The 17,717-nt window shown below is 36.8% G+C and overlaps 3 protein-coding genes and 2 long non-coding RNA genes across 12 annotated transcripts; 4 read left to right on the top strand and 1 right to left on the bottom strand.

The window, feature by feature from the left end:
* The first annotated feature begins 1,042 nt into the window (after positions 1-1,042).
* LOC104432455 lies at positions 1,043-3,305 on the top strand. The gene is made up of 2 exons (XR_005552869.1): positions 1,043-1,770; positions 2,837-3,305. It is a non-coding gene; the product is annotated as an uncharacterized LOC104432455 (long non-coding RNA).
* Positions 3,306-3,957: 652 nt separating this feature from the next.
* On the bottom strand, positions 3,958-4,248 carry LOC120296207 (uncharacterized protein At1g76070-like). The gene has a single exon (XM_039317910.1). It carries the CDS (start codon positions 4,246-4,248, stop codon positions 3,958-3,960), a length of 291 nt encoding a protein of 96 aa, XP_039173844.1.
* A 341-nt stretch (positions 4,249-4,589) lies between these two features.
* LOC108955720 (disease resistance protein RUN1-like) lies at positions 4,590-10,089 on the top strand. Its single transcript, XM_039318227.1, has 3 exons — positions 4,590-6,450; positions 9,175-9,392; positions 9,495-10,089. The coding sequence occupies exons 1-3, from the start codon at positions 5,245-5,247 to the stop codon at positions 9,541-9,543; spliced, it is 1,473 nt and encodes a 490-aa protein (XP_039174161.1). The 5' UTR covers positions 4,590-5,244; the 3' UTR covers positions 9,544-10,089.
* A 142-nt stretch (positions 10,090-10,231) lies between these two features.
* On the top strand, positions 10,232-11,308 carry LOC120286274 (putative adenylate cyclase regulatory protein). The gene has a single exon (XM_039317909.1). It carries the CDS (start codon positions 10,232-10,234, stop codon positions 11,306-11,308), a length of 1,077 nt encoding a protein of 358 aa, XP_039173843.1.
* Positions 11,309-12,263: 955 nt separating this feature from the next.
* On the top strand, positions 12,264-16,588 carry LOC108957115. Of its 8 annotated transcripts, none has more exons than XR_005553057.1 (8): positions 12,264-12,599; positions 12,692-12,795; positions 13,542-13,899; positions 14,071-14,136; positions 14,726-14,979; positions 15,081-15,189; positions 15,317-15,382; positions 15,971-16,588. It is a non-coding gene; the product is annotated as an uncharacterized LOC108957115 (long non-coding RNA). The 8 variants fall into 8 exon arrangements; XR_005553051.1 differs by having other exon boundaries at positions 14,726-14,985; XR_005553056.1 differs by having other exon boundaries at positions 14,726-14,985; positions 15,952-16,588.
* Positions 16,589-17,717: the final 1,129 nt, after the last annotated feature.

Here is a 17,717-nt window from a genome sequence, read left to right as displayed (position 1 = left end):
ATCAAAAGAAGTACAATTGCCTCATCTAAGAAATGCCATCCACCACAAGATTTCGCGTCTCCTCTGGGGCAAGAGAAGTACAGCTTTATATAAAGTCCCAAATGCTTGTGCTTGAAGAGGAGAAACACCAATCACCATAAATCATTGAGATCCTCATTTTTGTTCTGAGATATATTTGTATTGATTGCTCCAAGTTGAGGCGTGAAGGTGATCCTCAAATTGTACTGTCTTTTGGGACTCAAACACAACTTGATCTGTCCAAGGCAACTTCTTCTCAAACACTAAAACCCATTACAAGAATTTCATCTCTGCATCACTCCTCCAGGTAAGCCCGACTTTCATTCTCTAGTCTATTACAATTGATAGGACAAAAATACATTTGATTATTACTCATTGCATAACACCCGATATCCTTTAAGGCATACGAAACATTACTCATGAAGTTCCCTTGACTTTTCCAAAATCATCATTACATATATATTGCTAATTTCCTTACTACAATCTTCCCATTAAACTAATCGGTTATGTATGGTTAGACTGGTTGAATCTAGTGGAATCGCATGCCAGCCTTTATCCTTGATGTTGTTTTCTAAACATTAATGGTTGATTGAACTCCCTTGGGAATGAAAATTACCAAAATATCCTTCTAGACCCGATTTTGGGTCCATTAGCCCTATGCGTACCCTACTTGTCCAAAATTACTTAAAGCCTAAAACATCCAAAATACTTAGTTTTTGCAAAAATAATTCTTTTTTCTTGAAAACTGTTAAAAATATTTTTCCAAATATCGATCATGCTAGTCTTTTCTCTTCAATAATGCACAAAACCTTTCATAGGTTACGGATCAAAATTGTCAACAAAAAAAATTTATCTAAACATATTATATCAACTAGATAATTTTGGTTGTCCACAAAACCATTTCCCATTATATTGGCAATTTTCATATTTTTGGAAGAATGATAGAAAATTCAAATGTTTTCCAATTATGAAAAATTCACCATTGTACCTTTTTTTTTTTTTTTTTTTTTTGGTGCTGGTTACAATGGAAAACTTGAAAGTGAGCAAAGCTGCTGGTTTCAATGCACTTGCACGTATTTATTATGTGGACAATTTTTAGGTGGACTTTATCTTTGTGGATTGAATTAGAGAAACTTGTCATAAAATGTGCTTTTCATGCGATTTTATTGCTTACAGCAAAGACATGACTTTTACGTATATTTAGCGTAGGAAATTATTGACCTACAATGGATTTGACAATATGATTTATGCATCTTTATGGTGGGAGGAAAATGCAGCACCTACAGGAGTAAGAACGTCTTTGATAATAATATAATGGAAGATTTACAAGCTGGTTAGAGCCACATTTATCTATTTAACAAAATGGTTTTTAAGTGGATATGAATGGAAGTGGTCATTCTGTACTCTGGTCCAAATTGTGTGGCTTGACTTTGCTTGCCATCTGAAAAGAATTTTTATTGCTACCAGTCAATCAACCTATCGTCTACCGGTCGGTCAATAATAATTCAAGACTGTCGTCTACTACTGATTGATCCCCCGCTCTCTCTCTCTCTCTCTCTCTCTCTCTCTCTCTTGCTCACTTTATCTTTCGCATTCGGCCTCTCTCTTGCAAACAATTTGAGACTGTCGTCCACTGGTCAGTCCTCACTCGCTTTCTCTGTTCTTTTTCCCCCTTGAAAGTTCCTGCCCAGGCTTGCTTAGGGTCTTCTCTCACCGGTCTCGCGCCTCTCTTCGTATCTTAGCTCGCGGAAGGTAATCACTTTTTCATCTCTTACTACCATGTCATTTCTATTGATTCATCACTTTATTATTGAAATAATAGGCTGAACTAGTGTCTTCTGGCCCTTTTTGTCTACTGGGGATGTGGGGTGGCTGCTGAATAGCTGAGGAGGGTGTCTTTTATTCTCTCTTTTGGAATCGTTGTTGCCTGTTAACGAGGTACCTTAGCTCAGATTTGACTTCGGTGAAAAAAGAAAGCCTTTATTTTCGACTTTAGATGTGGCTAATCCTATGATGGCCTTACTACATGATTGTTAGTTGCATCGTAATTCAGTACTGATCTCTTTTTGAACTAGAACGAGTAGGTCTGCAAGCACGCTAGACTCTATTAATTGCCACATTTCGCTTGAATCTGGAGACCTTTTTTTTATCTTCTTTTTCTTCCATTGAATAAGTACCTAATTTCTAATTGTTCAGACTAACATGAAGAAAGAAAAGAGTGCATAAAAAGAGAGCACTGAGGGAGCATCCGCTTCTCCGTTTGGTGCCGTCTAACAAATTATATCTCTATTTTACAAGGAGAAGGAAGGCTTTGTGCTGTGCAGGAGGAGAAATCTATGGCCAAATTAAATTTAAAATCACATTCATAATTACTAGCTAGGTCCTTTCTTCACGCCTTCCCCACATTTCCAATTTTGTCTCAGCTCAATTATCAGCTTTTAAATGATTTATCAAATTCTTTGACAAAAAATGATTTATCAAAATCTTATTTTCAATAATCAAGTAAAAACTGAACCACTACGTATAATTTTGAACGAATGCAATATGCTTGTACATAGATTCCATTATTCTATAGCCCAATTAAGAAATTAATGTACGCGTTATACGTTAGGGGACCAAAGCCGGCAAGATTGACTTGACTAGAGGATGATATCCAAAAGAAGATAAAGCAAGGATTAAAAGCATCAGCGACTGCTCCTAGTCAATCAAATAATAATTAATTAATAATTTCATGTTTATTTTTCTTGCTTGGTAAAAGATTTCATGTTCATACTTGTTCATACTTCATAGAGACTAATTATCAATCCTTTTTATGCAGCAGGAGAGCATCTTTCTCTCCAACTTTCCCTCTCAGATTGCCATCGACAAAGGGCGGAGTCACACTGAAACAAACGAAGGGATGCACCCTTTAATAATGGGGCGTTCTCCCGGGGCTTGCCGCGACGATTCTTTTTAGTATGCTTGCATTCTATCTTGTCAAGAAGAAGAGAGCATCCACACCTTCGAAAATCTCTCCAACACTCGAAGGAATACGTAATGATCATTATGATGTGTTCTTGAGCTTTAGAGGGTCAGATACCCGCAAGGGATTCACCGATCACCTCTATCACAGTCTAGTCAAGGTAGGGATTGCACCAGTTTTTGTGTTCAAGGATGATAAGAGCATCCAAATTGGCGAGGAATTCGGTCCACAAATTCTCGAATGCCATCGCTCGGTCTAAGATTTCGATTCTCATCATCTCCGAAAATTATGCTTCAAGCAAATGGTGCCTCCGCGAGCTTATTCATATCATGGATCGTGCGAAGAGCCCATCACACACAGTTTTGCCCATCTTTTATAAAGTGGACCCATCGGATGTGGGGCATCTAAAAGGAAACTTTGGTAAGAAGGCCTTTCATACATGTAAGAAGTATTTTGATGAGGAGGACATCCAGAAAGTGCAGGAAGCACTCGAAGAAGTGAGTCATTTACAGGGATGGGAGTCTCGAGAAAGTTGCTGACGGGTACTTTGCTTCTACCTAAACTTCTCTTTTTTGATAAGTAAGTTTTTGGGGAAATTACCAAAAAAATCTTAAATCTATTATATTATTAAACCTATTTTATTCAGTCAAATTAATTCTAGACCATCTTTTGCCAATTAGTCATTTTAATCATTTCAACTGAAAATTGTTAACCAAAATAATTTTTTATTATTTTTTCTGAAATTTTAGTTTTTCTTTTTTTCTTTCTTTTTTTTCTCTTCCACTGCCGGCCTCCTTGATGGCCGGCAACAGGCCACATACTAGGGTTGGTGAGGCTCGCCCTCCCTGTCAAGGGCCAACCTCGCCGGAATCTGGTCCTTCTAAAGAGGTCAGGCCAACACAAACTAATAACCCTAAAAAAAGAAGGAAGAACATCAGAAATCGGGAATCCAGGAACACAATCATTCGAGAACACGATTACATTTGCAGAATAATGGGGATGTCGCAAGCGAAGTGGTTGAGGGTGAGCATTGTCCTTCTCTTCCACAGATTCACTTCCTTCTTCGCCTTCGACTCCACTCCACCTACCAAAATGGGGGACGAAAATGGAATCACCACTTCGTCGCCGTCGTCGTCATCTCGCTCTTCTTTGTCTCTGTCTTTGTCGTCAAAGTAACAGTTCCTCTGCTCCGTTGCATCCACCGGCGCCACCTGCGCCGTCCAGTCGAAGTTCGCCAGCACGTTCTGGCTGCTGGCGAACCTCCTCATCTGACCCAACGACGGCCCTCTCTTGTTGGAAAAACTCTCGGTCTCTCCTCCTTGCGATTCTCTATAGGACCCACTAGAAGGACCAGATTCTGGCGAGGTCAGCCCTCATGGCGAGGCAGCCCTCATCTATGGCCGGTGACCGTAGAAGAAGAAGGAAAAAAAGAAAGAAAGAAAGAAAAACAAAAAATATAAGCAAATTCAACAAAATTCAGAAAAAAATTATAAAAAATTATAAAAATACTCCATGTCGATATCGACGGTGCCTTGTAGAACAGCCTGTGTCCATGTTAGTGATTTTAGCCAAAGTTGGCCGATGGACTACATTAGCATATTTTCAAAATGTGTAGGACTAAATTGGCCATAAAAAAAATTAAAGACTGAATTAACACAATTATAATAAATTTAATTTTTTTAGTAATTATCCTGTAAATTTTCTTGTTCATGCCAAACAGATGAATTACAGTTGTCTCCAACAGAGCAAAAATCAAAGAAATGACAACCCCTCCGGCCAATAGTGTCAATCACCAAACAATACGCTTAGAAAGGACTCGAATGCTCAGTATTTCAAAGCTTTATCACCACCAGATAAAATAGACCTCCTCATGCGAATGGAAGTTGGCTCAGGTGAAAAGGACCGGACACTTCACATTTACCATGTCTAGGTTTGATTTCCACTGTCAGTAGACCCCATTGGTAGCGATTTGTAAATCAACTATAAGTCCTCAATTTTGGCATGTGAGATGCCCTGGCCTTAGAGCGGAGTAACCTACTTTTCTCCTAAACTTCTTTAATTAAAACAAAATTGGCCTCCTATGATTTAACTAGCAGCAATCTTAAGCCTTGTAACAAACATTACACTTCTAAAGACTCTTAACGAGCCAGGTGCACCGCCTTATTTTCTTTCAACAAGATCCATCTAGCAAAAGAGAGAAGAAAAAATGAAATGACCACTGGCCATCATCCCCCATTGTTATTTGTAAAACCAAAACTTCTTGCATGTTAATTGGTCCCATCCATTCTTCACATGTCTGTTGGTGCCTTTTGATGAGATTAAGTATAATCACGAAATTATCAATGAGCTTTTTGTTGGACAGGCATGAAGGAGAACTAGTGAAAAAAGTTATCGAAAATGTTCTGAGCAAATTGCGACAAGATTTTCAGCTTGATGTTACTAAGCACTTAGTTGGAATTGGTGATCATGTGAATAGAATCATGAAATGGGTAGACACTCCTACCACTGATGCTCGAATGATTGGAATATATGGCATGGGTGGGATTGGAAAAACGACTCTTGCCAAGGTAATCTATAACCAGCTGTCGAATGACTTTGTGCATCGTAGCTTCCTTGCAGATATTCGAGAAACAGCTCGCCACAATAATATTGCTTATTTACAAAAGCAACTAATTAAGGATATTCTGCAAATCGAACCTTCAAATGTTGATGAAGGAATTAGTAGGATAAAATCTGGATTCAAAGGAAAAAAAGTTCTCATTCTTCTAGATGATATAGATCACAAGGATCAATTAAATGCTTTGGCTAGAGAACGTAATTGGTTTATGGCGGGAAGTATTATTATTGTTACAACCAGATATGAAGCCATTCTTGATCAATCTAAATTCAATGTACACAAGTATGATTTGAATGAATTGGATCAAGAGCATGCTTTGCTTTTGTTTAATAGACATGCATTTTACATGGACCATTCTTCGAAGGACTTTGAGGGTCTATCTCGTGATATTGTATCCACCATGGGTGGGCTTCCCTTGGCACTTAAGGTCGTAGGTTCATACTTGTATAAAAAAACGAATCGAAAAGTATGGGAAGATGTGCGGAAGCAATTAAAAAACCAACCACATAGAGACGTCCAAAAAATATTGCGAATAAGCTATGATGCATTAGAAGATGGACATCAGCAGATTTTTCTCGATATTGTTTGTTTCTTTATTGGCATAGATGACGGTGAAGTTGCACGATTCGCCATGTACATGTGGGAGGATTGTGGGTTTTATCCAAATCAAGGAATTGAAGAGTTGAAGTTGAGGTGCTTAATTAAAATTGGAGATGATGGTGAATTTATGGTGCATGATCAATTGAGAGATCTTGGAAGGAGCATTTTTTGCCAAGGACAACCGCTTGAGAAATGTAGTGGACCATGGGACGACAACTATGAGGGAGTCCCAAGAGTAGTAAGACATCCAGAGGTAAAATATGGCACTCTTTTTTTTTTTTTTTTCCCTCTTATTTAATATATTTAATCTGATCTATTCTAATATTTCATTGAGCATGAAAAGATGCTCTTACTTTCTAGGAAAAAAATCTATTTAAACATCCATTTATGTACATCGTAGATTAATTGTGACACTAAATAAATCATGAGTATGGCAAGGATGAAAAAGTTATATCATTGATTCAATTTCCTTGATATAAATTACATATGTAAAAATTTGTTTGGCAATCAATTTAAGATCCTTTAACTACAATTTTAGACTATAAATCTCATTTACTTAAAGCATGCAATTGTCATATCTATTTGAAAATATTGATAATTAGAAGGACTATAATTATGAATGAAGATGAAGTATAAACATCATAGATCAAATAAATGAAGATTTCCTGGTTAAAAAAAAAAAAAGAGATAGTATAATAACCGATAATTAATTCAAAGCAATAAGATTGGAAAAAAATTCACACTTATCACATATGTTTGCTTTCTAGTACGGCCAAATGTATTGTGGTGCTCTTGTGATTTAGGAATCGAATGTTTGATATTTTTTTTCTCCATTTTGATTTGGAAGATACCGTCCCAGATCTATCTCTTTTCATTCTTATTTCCTCTTAATAGATAGCAAAAATCTCCTTAAAAATATATACAAGAAAATCTTACTGTTTTTTAAGGATTTATCGCATTGACCTTGCTCATTTCATGGATTAGGTTAGGTGTATAAGAAAGAGTGGATTTCCTTATAACAGACATTTCTATCTGCTATAAGTTGTTTTATATTATTTATATCTTTTGGGACAATGCCTCTTTTGTGCCAAAATTCACTAGACTAACTTGACTATTTTTAAGATAAAAAAAAAGAAAACTTGACTAATCGGAGGAAATGTCATGCTTATTATTATATCCATAACCTTGTATTCATTATATATGATTTTCAGCATGAAGCAAATTTTTCAACTATGTTTTATCTTTAACTTAAATTGTCAATGTTCATGTCATTTTATTATATATTGTCCATTTGAAAAGCTTTACAGTTTCATGGCTGATCAACGGCAAGGAATTAACCCTAGAAATTGACCAAGGGATGTTGGGCAAACAAAGCAGCCTTATATTCTTGATATAATTTCAAATAGTTCGTTCCTATGATTTAATATCACACTCTTTTGTTGATCCAATAACTTCTTAGCATTAGCAAAAAAACCACACCATACAGGTGTTTGGAACAATGAAAAAGAAAGGTCAATTCTGTTTTGAATGGACAAAAATGCTGAAAGATGATAAATAGTGTCGAAAAAAAATGAAATGATTGTACGATTTGAGAGATTTTGATTTAACTTTGGAAATTGAAATGCTTGTGGGACTAATTTCCAATTGTCTTGACTATTTCAAATATGATTATGCCTATTTTGTTATATCCTATTTCTTTAGTTCATTTTGGTGAGATATATGCGAATTGTGTGGAAACTTTTGACGAAAGTTTGAGGTTTGAAATCCCCTTTCCATACAGTAGATTTTTTTAATGTAATACATAGTATAGATCGATATACAAGCGAAAATTATTAAAGATAGTGTGGGATATGATTACAACAATTTAGCTACTTTTCAGACAAATAGACTTAAGAGAATTTATACCCATTGCATTTCACTGGTTAATATTTAAAGCAGATATAACGACAAACGTGTCTAACCATAAAAGTGAATTTCTAACCAATTAAACTTTTGGGGGAAAATATAGGTATTATTATAAAAGTCAAATAAAGCCATAAGGAAATTTCTTTCCCGTCTGCAACTAATTAAATGATCTGTTTTAGCAGGAAAGTTAAACAATATGTTTTTATTTATTTATAAGATGGAAAAAGAAACGATGCTATTCTTATGGAAACCAACGTATGATGATTAAACAATGTTACCACGGCACTTTTTAGTTAATCGGTTCATTTTCTAGTTATTCTGAAAGCGACTTATTTTTTTCAATCCTGGTCAAAACTACTAACCAATGTCGCCACGTCACTTTTTAAACAAACTTTACCCAAAAAAAAAAAAAAAACGTTTCGATTGTCAAAGAAATGAGTAAACACTCCACGCAAATAGTTAATGACGTTAAAGATATTTAGATACCTTCTAGAGATAAGGATATTTCTTTTAATTTTCTATATCTATTTTGATAATGCATATCATATTTGATTTCTTTTAATTTCCCTCCACGTAAACTTTTCTATATATCTGAATATATTAAAAATTCCCCCCTTTTTTTTTCTCTTCCACATTATTACATTTAACTAATGAAATGAAAATAGGGTGCTTCCTTAGCTACTTACAGGTGGCCCGTCGACACTCTTTAACAAATTCTTTTAAAAATTATACATAAGTCATTTAAAAATTTACAAGTAAACATTTGTACGTTGTAAACTAGTTTTATGTATTTCTTCTTAAATGAAAGTGAAAATCCATGCGCTACAAAATTTTGAAAAAGAAGAAGAAGCAAGAGATAAAACATTGAGGTGCATTTGCCTTAGTTGTTTTAAAGCAATAATTATTTTTTTCTTTATCTTTGCGTCATTTGTTTAACTTTCAAAAGGTCGTAAAAAAAAAAAAATAAATGTGAGTTTACATATCCATACATGTATAGGGGAAGGATAAAAAGGTAATCGTGCAAATTCAAGATTTAAAAAAAGCAAAAACTAAAAAGTGAAAAAACTTGCAGAGACGCCCCTGGTTCCACGACTTTTTGGGGGCAGCTTCTAGCGGAGATTCCAAGTTTTCTGAAGTGAGATGGCTTGAGTGGGGCAATCCTGGAAACGATGCGTCTCTTTCGACAATCAACTTGCATTTGCCAAAATTATCGGTGCTGGACTTATGGGGGAGGGTGAAGAGGATTGGGAAGGAATCACAGAGAATTGGGAAGGATGGAATTCATTCATGGTAAGATTGGGAAAAGAATACATCCTCTCTGCGATCTTGAGGTTTGTTTTTTGTTTAGCCAATCAACTCCTCATTTGACGGATTATTCTCCTTTTGTATTAGGCGTCAAAGCAGCTTAAAGTTCTCAACCTTCGAGGTTGTCCTAATTTAAGATGTACTCCTGAACTCTCAACTTTCACGCAGTTGAAAATTCTCCTATTGAGCCATTGTTATGGATTGGAGCATCTCCACCCTTCTATTGGCAAACTCACAAGCCTCGTTACCTTGGACTTGTGTTTCTGTAGAGGTCTCAAGGAGCTACCAGAGGAGGTGGGTGGATTAAAAGATTTAGAAGAACTTCTTTTAGATCAATCTGGTATTACAGCAATTCCTTCGTCTATTGGTTCTTTGAGGAAATTGAAGACACTGAGTGCCTTCGAATGTGAGTCACTGAGAGAAATCCCCAGCTCAATTGGGGATTTACAGAATTTGCAATATCTTAACTTGAATACTTGTGCGATCGAAAAGCTTCCCAATGCTATTGGAGGGTTGAAAAATCTGAAGATTCTAAATCTCATCTTGTGCAGTAGTTTGAAAGGGGCAATTCCAAGTGAAATCGGTGACTTGCCTTCCCTCGAGACTATCTATCTCAATTTCACACCGATATCTGACCTGCCAGAAAGCGTCCGGAATCTTTCTTCTCTCCAAAGCCTTACCTATGGGAGATCGTAGGAGCTCCTTCTCTCCAAAGCCTTGACCTCTTCTTCCTTCTTCTCTCCAAAGCCTTGACCTAAGGGGCTGTTAGGAGCTCCTAAGGGGCTGTAAGTCCTGCTTGCTGCCAGCTTCCTTCTGGGCTTAACATGTCTATCGGTTACTTGTCAGAGTCTTGGACTGCCACAGCTCCTTCGCCTCATCCACCTAGAAAACTCGATCTTGAGGTACGCCATTTACTTGAAGACGTCCGCGAGCTTTCCTCAATACCATTGAAACTCTGTTTGGAGGAGTGGGATAAGTTGACATCGCTTTTGCTCGAAGGACTCACACACTCGGAAGAGCTTTCAATAAAAAAGTGCAGTTCCATTAAAACATTGGGCCTTTCAAGATTTATTCATCTGAAACGATTACGCATTGAGCATTGCGATAGCCTAGTTGAAATTAAGGGCTGTGATAATTTGGAGTCCTTGGAGGTCATATTTTTATATTTTTGCAAGTGTTTGAAGAAATTCAAGGCTTCTGGGTGCGGCAATCTAATTGAAATTCAAGGTCTTGATGGTGCAAAGTCCTTAGAAGAGTTGGATTTTACAGGATGCAAATCAATGGAGACTTTGCCAGATTTGACGGGATGTGAGAAGTTACGATCTCTAAGAGTTCAAGATTGCAAGAAACTTGCTCACCTTCGGGGACTTGAAATGTTGAATTTAACTTATTTGGATATTTCTGGTTGTGACTCATTGGAAGCAATACCTAACTTATTTTTATATGAATGCAAGTGTTTGAAGAAATTCAAGGCTTCTGGGTGCGGCAATCTAGTTGAAATTCAAGGTCTTGATGGTGCGAAGTTCTTAGAAGAGTTGGATTTTACAGGATGCAAATCAATGGAGACTTTGCCAGATTTGACAGGATTTGAGAAGCTACGATCTCTAATGGTTCGAGACTGCAAGAAACTTACTCAGCTTCGGGGATTTGAAATGTTGAATTTAACTTATTTGGATATTTCTGGTTGTGACTCATTGGAAGCAATACCTAAATTATTTTTATATGAATGCAAGCGTTTGAAGACATTCAAGGCTTCTGGGTGCGGCAATCTAGTTGAAATTCAAGGTCTTGACGGTGCGAAGTTCTTAGAAATGTTGGATCTTACAGGATGCAAATCAATGGAGACTTTGCCGGATTTGACGGGATGTGAGAAGTTACGATCTCTAATAGTTCAAGATTGAAACTTGCTCACCTTCGGGGAAAATCAATGGATATTTCTTTGTGACTCATTGGAAGCAAAACCTAACTTATTTTTATGTGAATGCAAGAACACATTCGAGGCTTCGGGTCTAGTTGAAATTCAAGGTCTTGACGGTGTGAAGTCCTTCTTAGAAATGTTGATTTTACAGGATGCAAATTGACTTTGCCGGAAGCGATCTCTAATAGTTCGAGACTACAAGAAACTTGCTCATTTGAAGAAATTCAAGGCTTAAGGGTGCGACAATCTCTAAGAAGTGTTGGAGTGCAAATCAATGAGACTTTGCAAGAAACTTCTAATAGTTCTCAAGAAACTTGCTCACCTTCGGGGACTTGAAATGTTGAATTTAACTTATTTGGATATTTCTGGTTGTGACTCATTGGAAGCAATACCTAAATTATTTTTATATGAATGCAAGTGAAGAAATTGAGTTGAAATTCAAGGTCTTGATGGTGCAAAGTCCTTAGAAGAGTTGGATTTTACAGGATGCAAATCAATGGAGACTTTGCCGGATTTGACGGGATGTGAGAACCTTACGATCTCTAATAGTTCGAGACTGCAAGAAACTTGCTCACCGGGGACTTGAAATTTATTTGGATATTTCTGGTTGTGACTCATTAGAGCAATTATTAGTTTATATGGTGCAAGCATTTGCAATCTAGTTGACTTAGAAGTGTTGGATTTTACAGGATGCAAATCAATGGAGACTTTGCCGGATTTGACGGGATGTGAGAAGTTACGATCTCTAATAGTTCGAGACTGCAAGAAACTTGCTCAGCTTCGGGGACTTGAAATGTCGAATTTAACTTATTTGGATATTTCTGGTTGTGACTCATTGGAAGCAATACTTAACTTAGTTTTATATGAATGCAAGCGTTTGAAGACATTCAAGGCTTCCCAATCTAGTTGAAATTGAAGGTCCTGACGGTGCGAAGTTCTTAGAAGAGTTGGATTTTACAGGATGCAAATCAATGGAGACTTTGCCAAATTTGACAGGATTTGAGAAGCTACGATCTCTAATAGTTCGAGACTGCAAGAAACTTGCTCAGCTTCGGGACTTGAAATGTTGAATTTAACTTATTTGGATATTTCTGGTTGTGACTCATTGGAAGCAATACCTAACTTATCTAGAACGCACGTCAATAGAAATTATGAACTACGTCCCTAGTTTAAGTTTTAGTTCTCTTTGGAAACATTATCTTGCGGTGATAATGATGTAATAAATCTTACACCCATATTACAACAGTGAGAGGAGTAATGTTTCTTCAACAAAGGTAAATAAGCAATGAACAATCATTTTTCTTCTGAGATCCATGACCAACTTTACATCACCATCTTCTTCTGACAAGAAGGCTTTCCATGACAGGGTCTAAATTGCTAGTCTTACATTATTGAAGGAGTGGGGGAGTTGGCCAGAAGCTGACGTGATGTTTCAGCCAAGATCAAAATGTAGACCCAATAGAAGGCATAGTAAGATTCTTCATCCTTGAAATGCCGGCATGAGCGAAAAGAAATTTTTAGAATGATTTGCTCTACAATGGGTATCTATTTGATTGATTTTGGAAACTCCGGATTTGCCTCTCTATAATTGCTGTTGATTACGTTATAGCAATGTTTTTTGTTTATTCTTCCGTTGCCAGCTTCTGTAGACTGCAAACATATAGCAGCTTGCAAGGCAAGAATATAAATACCAACAAAGATAAAAATTACCCAGTAATTAACATTTCCCTTATCGAAAACCTGGGATTTGAGATTTTCATCTAGAGGCTGATGAACTTCTACTACTTGTTATTGTATACTACACCCAGAATTTCCCAATGTCCAATGTTCATATTTTCTTTGAAAAAAATCCTTGGCCATTTTGAGTTCCTTTGTAAGTTCTTTTGTATGTCAAATTTGACTAATGGCAGATATCCTGTTTGGGACAAACACCTTTTGATTTTCTGTGATGAACGAAACCCCCGTCAAGTTTCTTATTGTTCTCTTGATGTCCCTCATTAACCTTCTAAGAAGAGCATTGCTTCTTGGAATATGATGAACTGAGATAAAATAAAATTCAAGGTTCAAGTGTTTCTGTTTGGTGACAAAGAAAATGTTGAAAGTTGTTTTGGCTAGTCTCTCATATATGAATGTAGACCCCCTTAACATTACCAGTAGTCATACTATTGTTTTGAAATATTATCAAGCAAGGTAAACTTGTGCTGCTTCTATGACAGGTTTGGTTGGTCTATGCAATGATCAAGACTTACTTTGGGACTTCAATTCAGTCAACCATGTCGATGACCTTTTGCATAATTAGACAATTTTTGCCCGGTCTGTGAAACAAGCTGGGATGAGGGGCTCAAGAATTTGCTAATTGGTTTGCATCGCATTTGATCCTATTGCTGCCGTGGAATTGTTTTATCATCTGATTTGGGTGTGGCTAGCTTGGCTGAGGAACTTCAAATTCCATACTTGAGACCAATCAAAATGAAGAAAAGGGATTTTGCGGAGGAAGCATCAGCAACAGCTGAGGACCATCTTGTGTGCCAACCTTGAAGATGTTCTAGGGGCAACTGGAGTGTCCAAAGGAAGGTTTGATTTGTGTGAATGTTCAAACATTTGATCTTGTCTCAACAACACATACCTGAACGATTGTAAATGTACTTATTTTAATTAAATAGGCTTTATGTATGCTCATTAGGTTCTACCTCTCCATTAATCAAACACATAGCTTCTGACTTTTTATATGTTACCCTGATGCAGAGTTGCTTGATACAGTTGCATTCTAATGATATCACTCCTGAACTTGATGAGGCTCTGAAGGGGGAGGTATGCACTGCTAGTTGTACCATGAAAGACTAACTTGTGTGCTGATACTCTATGAGCTGTGGAATTTCACTTGAAATTAGGACACAAGTATGCATGATGACAATTTCCTCATTCCTGTCAGTTTACTAGTGTGATACTATCCTCTAAATGTTCTCAGATAGGTTTCTGATTTGATAGGCTCAGCTCTCATGTATGCGGCATTGGATTTGTAAAGTTGAAATTGACCTCCTCACAAACTATCATGTATTGCTGATTTTGCTAATTGGATCTTACAAAATAACCAAGTAGCAAATACATCTTTCTGTTCTATAGTTTAGGCACTTCACCTTTTCAACATAATTTTATTAACTTCAATTCTGTTCCTAAACACAAACAGGGAAAGTGTTGCTAATTGCTTACTTCTTTTGAGCCTATTGGTTTCTTTTTCATCGGCCAGCTAATGAAGTCTCTGTTCATTGTCGTCTAACTGCAATTGGTGTCAATGATGTTTACGCAACTATACCTTATCTCTCATGGTGTAAATTGTGATGCTAGGATCTCGGATATCTTCATTTATTGATAATTAGTCAGTGCTATCTTCCTTGTGTAGATTGAAGCTGCATTCCATGAAACCCGGAGAAAGTCCCAAAACACTGCAGGAATGAGCTATGTCATTATGGAAATGCATCCTGAAATTCCTTGCTAATGGCGTTTATCATGTGCTCTGTGTTGTTAATACTCTTCAAAGGATTCTTGATATAAAGCAACCTCTTCTCATGTGGTGTTTTAGTCCTGTGCAACCTTTGGCATTGTCCTCTCCTTTGGCAAAGGCTGAATGACAAATCACTTTCAGGAAGACTGCATGTGCAGGTGGTTCTATATGTGAATTGAAGCATAAAATGAGATTTGTTAACATGATTACTAGTTCTAACTTGGCTGAGGAACTTCAAATTCCATAACAACAGCTGAGGACCATTTTCTGTGCCAACCTTGAAGACGCTCTGGGGCCAACTGGAGTGTCCTGAGGAAGTTTTGATGCTTGTGAATATTCGAACACTTGATCATGTCTCAACAGTACGTACCTGAACGATTGTAAATGTATTTTTTTCAATTAACTATGCTTTCTGTATGCTCATTAGGTTCTATCTCTCTGTTAATCAAACACGTAGCTGCTGACTTTTTGTATGTTACCATGTTGCAGAGTTGTTTGATAAAGTTGCATTCTAAATATATCACTCCTCAACTCGCTGAGGCTCTGAAGGGAGAGGTATGCAGTGCTAGTTGTACCATGAAAGACTTACTTGTGTGCTTAGACTATATGAGCTATGTAATTTCACCTGAAATTAGTACGCAAGTATGCATGATGACAATCTCCTTCATTTCTATCAGTTTATTAGTGTGATAATATCTCGTAAATATTCTCATGTAGGTTTCTGATTTGATAGGCTCACCTCTCATGTGTATGTGGCATTGGATTTGTAAAGTTGAAATTGACCTCCTTGCAAACTATCCGCTATTGCTGATTTTGCTAATAGGATATTGTGAAATACCCAAGTAACAAATACATCTCTCTGTTCTGTAGTTTAGGCACTCACACCTTTTCAACATCATTCCGTTAGCATCAATTCTGTTCCTAAACACAAACAAGGGAAGTATTGCTAATTGCTTACTTCTCCAAGTCTGTTCTTTTCTATTTCATCAGCCAGCTAATGAAGCGTCTGTTCATTGTGGTCCAACTGGTGGAAATGATGTTTATGCATTTGTACCTTATCTTTGATGGGGTAAATTGTGATGCTACGTATCTTGGTTTTTTTCATTACTGATGATTATAGTCAGTGCTATTCGTCTTGTGTAGATTCAAGCTGCAATTTATTTAACTCAGAGAAAGTCCCCAAACACCATGGGATGGAGATGCGAGCAGGAATGAGCTTTGTCATTATGGAAAGTCATCCTGAAGTTCTATCCTGTTGGCGTTTGTGTTGTTAGTACTCTTCAAAGGATTCTGGATGTGAGGTGACCTCTTCTCATATGGTGCATTAGGCCTTGGCGAGCTTTCACATCGTGCTATTCTTTAGCAAAGGCCGAATCACAAATTGCTTGCTGGAAGAATGCATTTGCAGGTTAAGCATAAAATGAGATTTGCTAACAAGATTACCAGTTAGATGTCCACTTCAAGCTATAATTTTGTGGCGGAGAGATTCTTTTCGTGGAAAAAGCGAATGCCATGGAATTAGCAAATAATTTGTCAATTGCAGGCAAGAGTTTCAATGATAATGTTTCCAAGAAGACAGTAGTTTTCTCATTTGAAAGAATTTTGAACACGAAATAAAGCGCTCGTCAATGTAAAATCATCTTCCTAGTCTGGTTACATTGAAAAATCATATGTAGGCATTTTGCAATCGTTTTGATCGTATAATCTCAAACTTGATTTATTTAAGCATGAATCTAAAAGTAGAAGAGCCACATCCATGTACATTTTCATATCTGAAACCTATTTTTCTCTGGCGTAGGCTACGATTGAAGACTATTGAAAAATGTGGGAAATTTTTGGAAGGGTGAAAAGGCCATTCCCAAAATTTACTCATTTGGTTTGAACAAAAAACTTTAAAAGGGTCATCTTATTGGTTAATAATCAGACTCTACTAAACCAAATTGTGTTAACCAGTCACGCATTGAAGCCTCAATCGAAGCAATTTCTTTGAGGTCACTCTTTGATATTCCTGTACCCTTGTACTAGATGACAATGGTGGAATTTTAGTAGTCGAAAGGCTGAAAGCTACTGGCAAGGTACTCTGTCTGATTCGCTGCTTGTCTACTTGAACTGAAACTCAATATTTCCGGAGCTCAATACAAGGCCAAGTAGCTTGTAAGGCCAGGTAGCTTTTTAAGCCAAGTTCGAATCTATAATTATTAACACAAATATAGTGTGGGTCGTGTTGAAATACTTGTTAAACATACTTAATGTGAAATAATTAAATTTTCAGAATATTGATTGAACATTTCACAAGAAAAATCACAAGTAAAGTCGATGTGTTGAGTCTACAGTTTATTTGCTAAGTTGCTTAACCATTGTCTAAGCCATTATTCTAAAGGGCAATGGCTATGTGTTTTGACTACTTTTAGAATTTTAGTCACAACCTTATCGGCTGAATTGATTTAAAATTTGAAAATTGTGAATCGACTGGATAATTGGATGAAGGTGTTAAACCTGGTGAACCGGTTCGGTTCTGCTCATGGGTTTTCATACTCTCCTTCTCCTTCGATTTCATGCCAGAGATTTGCTTTGACCTTGTTTTTGAAAGTTCTATCACATATTACATCAAGATCCTATAAATTACGACCATTTGAACAATAACTACGCAAGTTTTGATAGAATTAAAGAGGGTTCCCTTTGGGCTTTTCAGTTTTCCACATTTTCGTAACTCCGGTCTCAATGGGACGGCATTCGAAATATGAAAATTGTCCTCAAATCAAAATGGAACCATCGAAAGCCTTTCGTTTTGTTTAGCACCGGTGCATGTCATTTTAGAATATCTACTTCAGCAATATATGTTGCCATATGATGAATCGTACAACGAAGAGGAATCGAACTAGACAAATTG

Source organism: Eucalyptus grandis, chromosome 7 (genome assembly GCF_016545825.1).
Source record: "Eucalyptus grandis isolate ANBG69807.140 chromosome 7, ASM1654582v1, whole genome shotgun sequence".
Taxonomy (NCBI): domain Eukaryota; kingdom Viridiplantae; phylum Streptophyta; class Magnoliopsida; order Myrtales; family Myrtaceae; genus Eucalyptus; species Eucalyptus grandis.
Note: the sequence above shows the minus strand (reverse complement) of the source record. Positions and strands in the feature narration are given on the sequence as shown.

What these genes read in the sequence shown, in the direction of transcription:
- LOC120286274 (XM_039317909.1), top strand. Translation starts at nt 10,232, where the DNA reads ATGTCTATCGGTTACTTGTCAGAGTCTTGGACTGCCACAGCTCCTTCG.
- LOC120296207 (XM_039317910.1), bottom strand. Translation starts at nt 4,248, where the DNA reads ATGAGGAGGTTCGCCAGCAGCCAGAACGTGCTGGCGAACTTCGACTGG.
- LOC108955720 (XM_039318227.1), top strand. Translation starts at nt 5,245, where the DNA reads ATGTTAATTGGTCCCATCCATTCTTCACATGTCTGTTGGTGCCTTTTG. An exon ending in GAGTAGTAAGACATCCAGAG is followed by an intron (nt 6,451 to 9,174) that starts GTAAAATATGGC and finishes AAAAACTTGCAG; the next exon opens with AGACGCCCCTGGTTCCACGA. An exon ending in AAGGATGGAATTCATTCATG is followed by an intron (nt 9,393 to 9,494) that starts GTAAGATTGGGA and finishes CTTTTGTATTAG; the next exon opens with GCGTCAAAGCAGCTTAAAGT.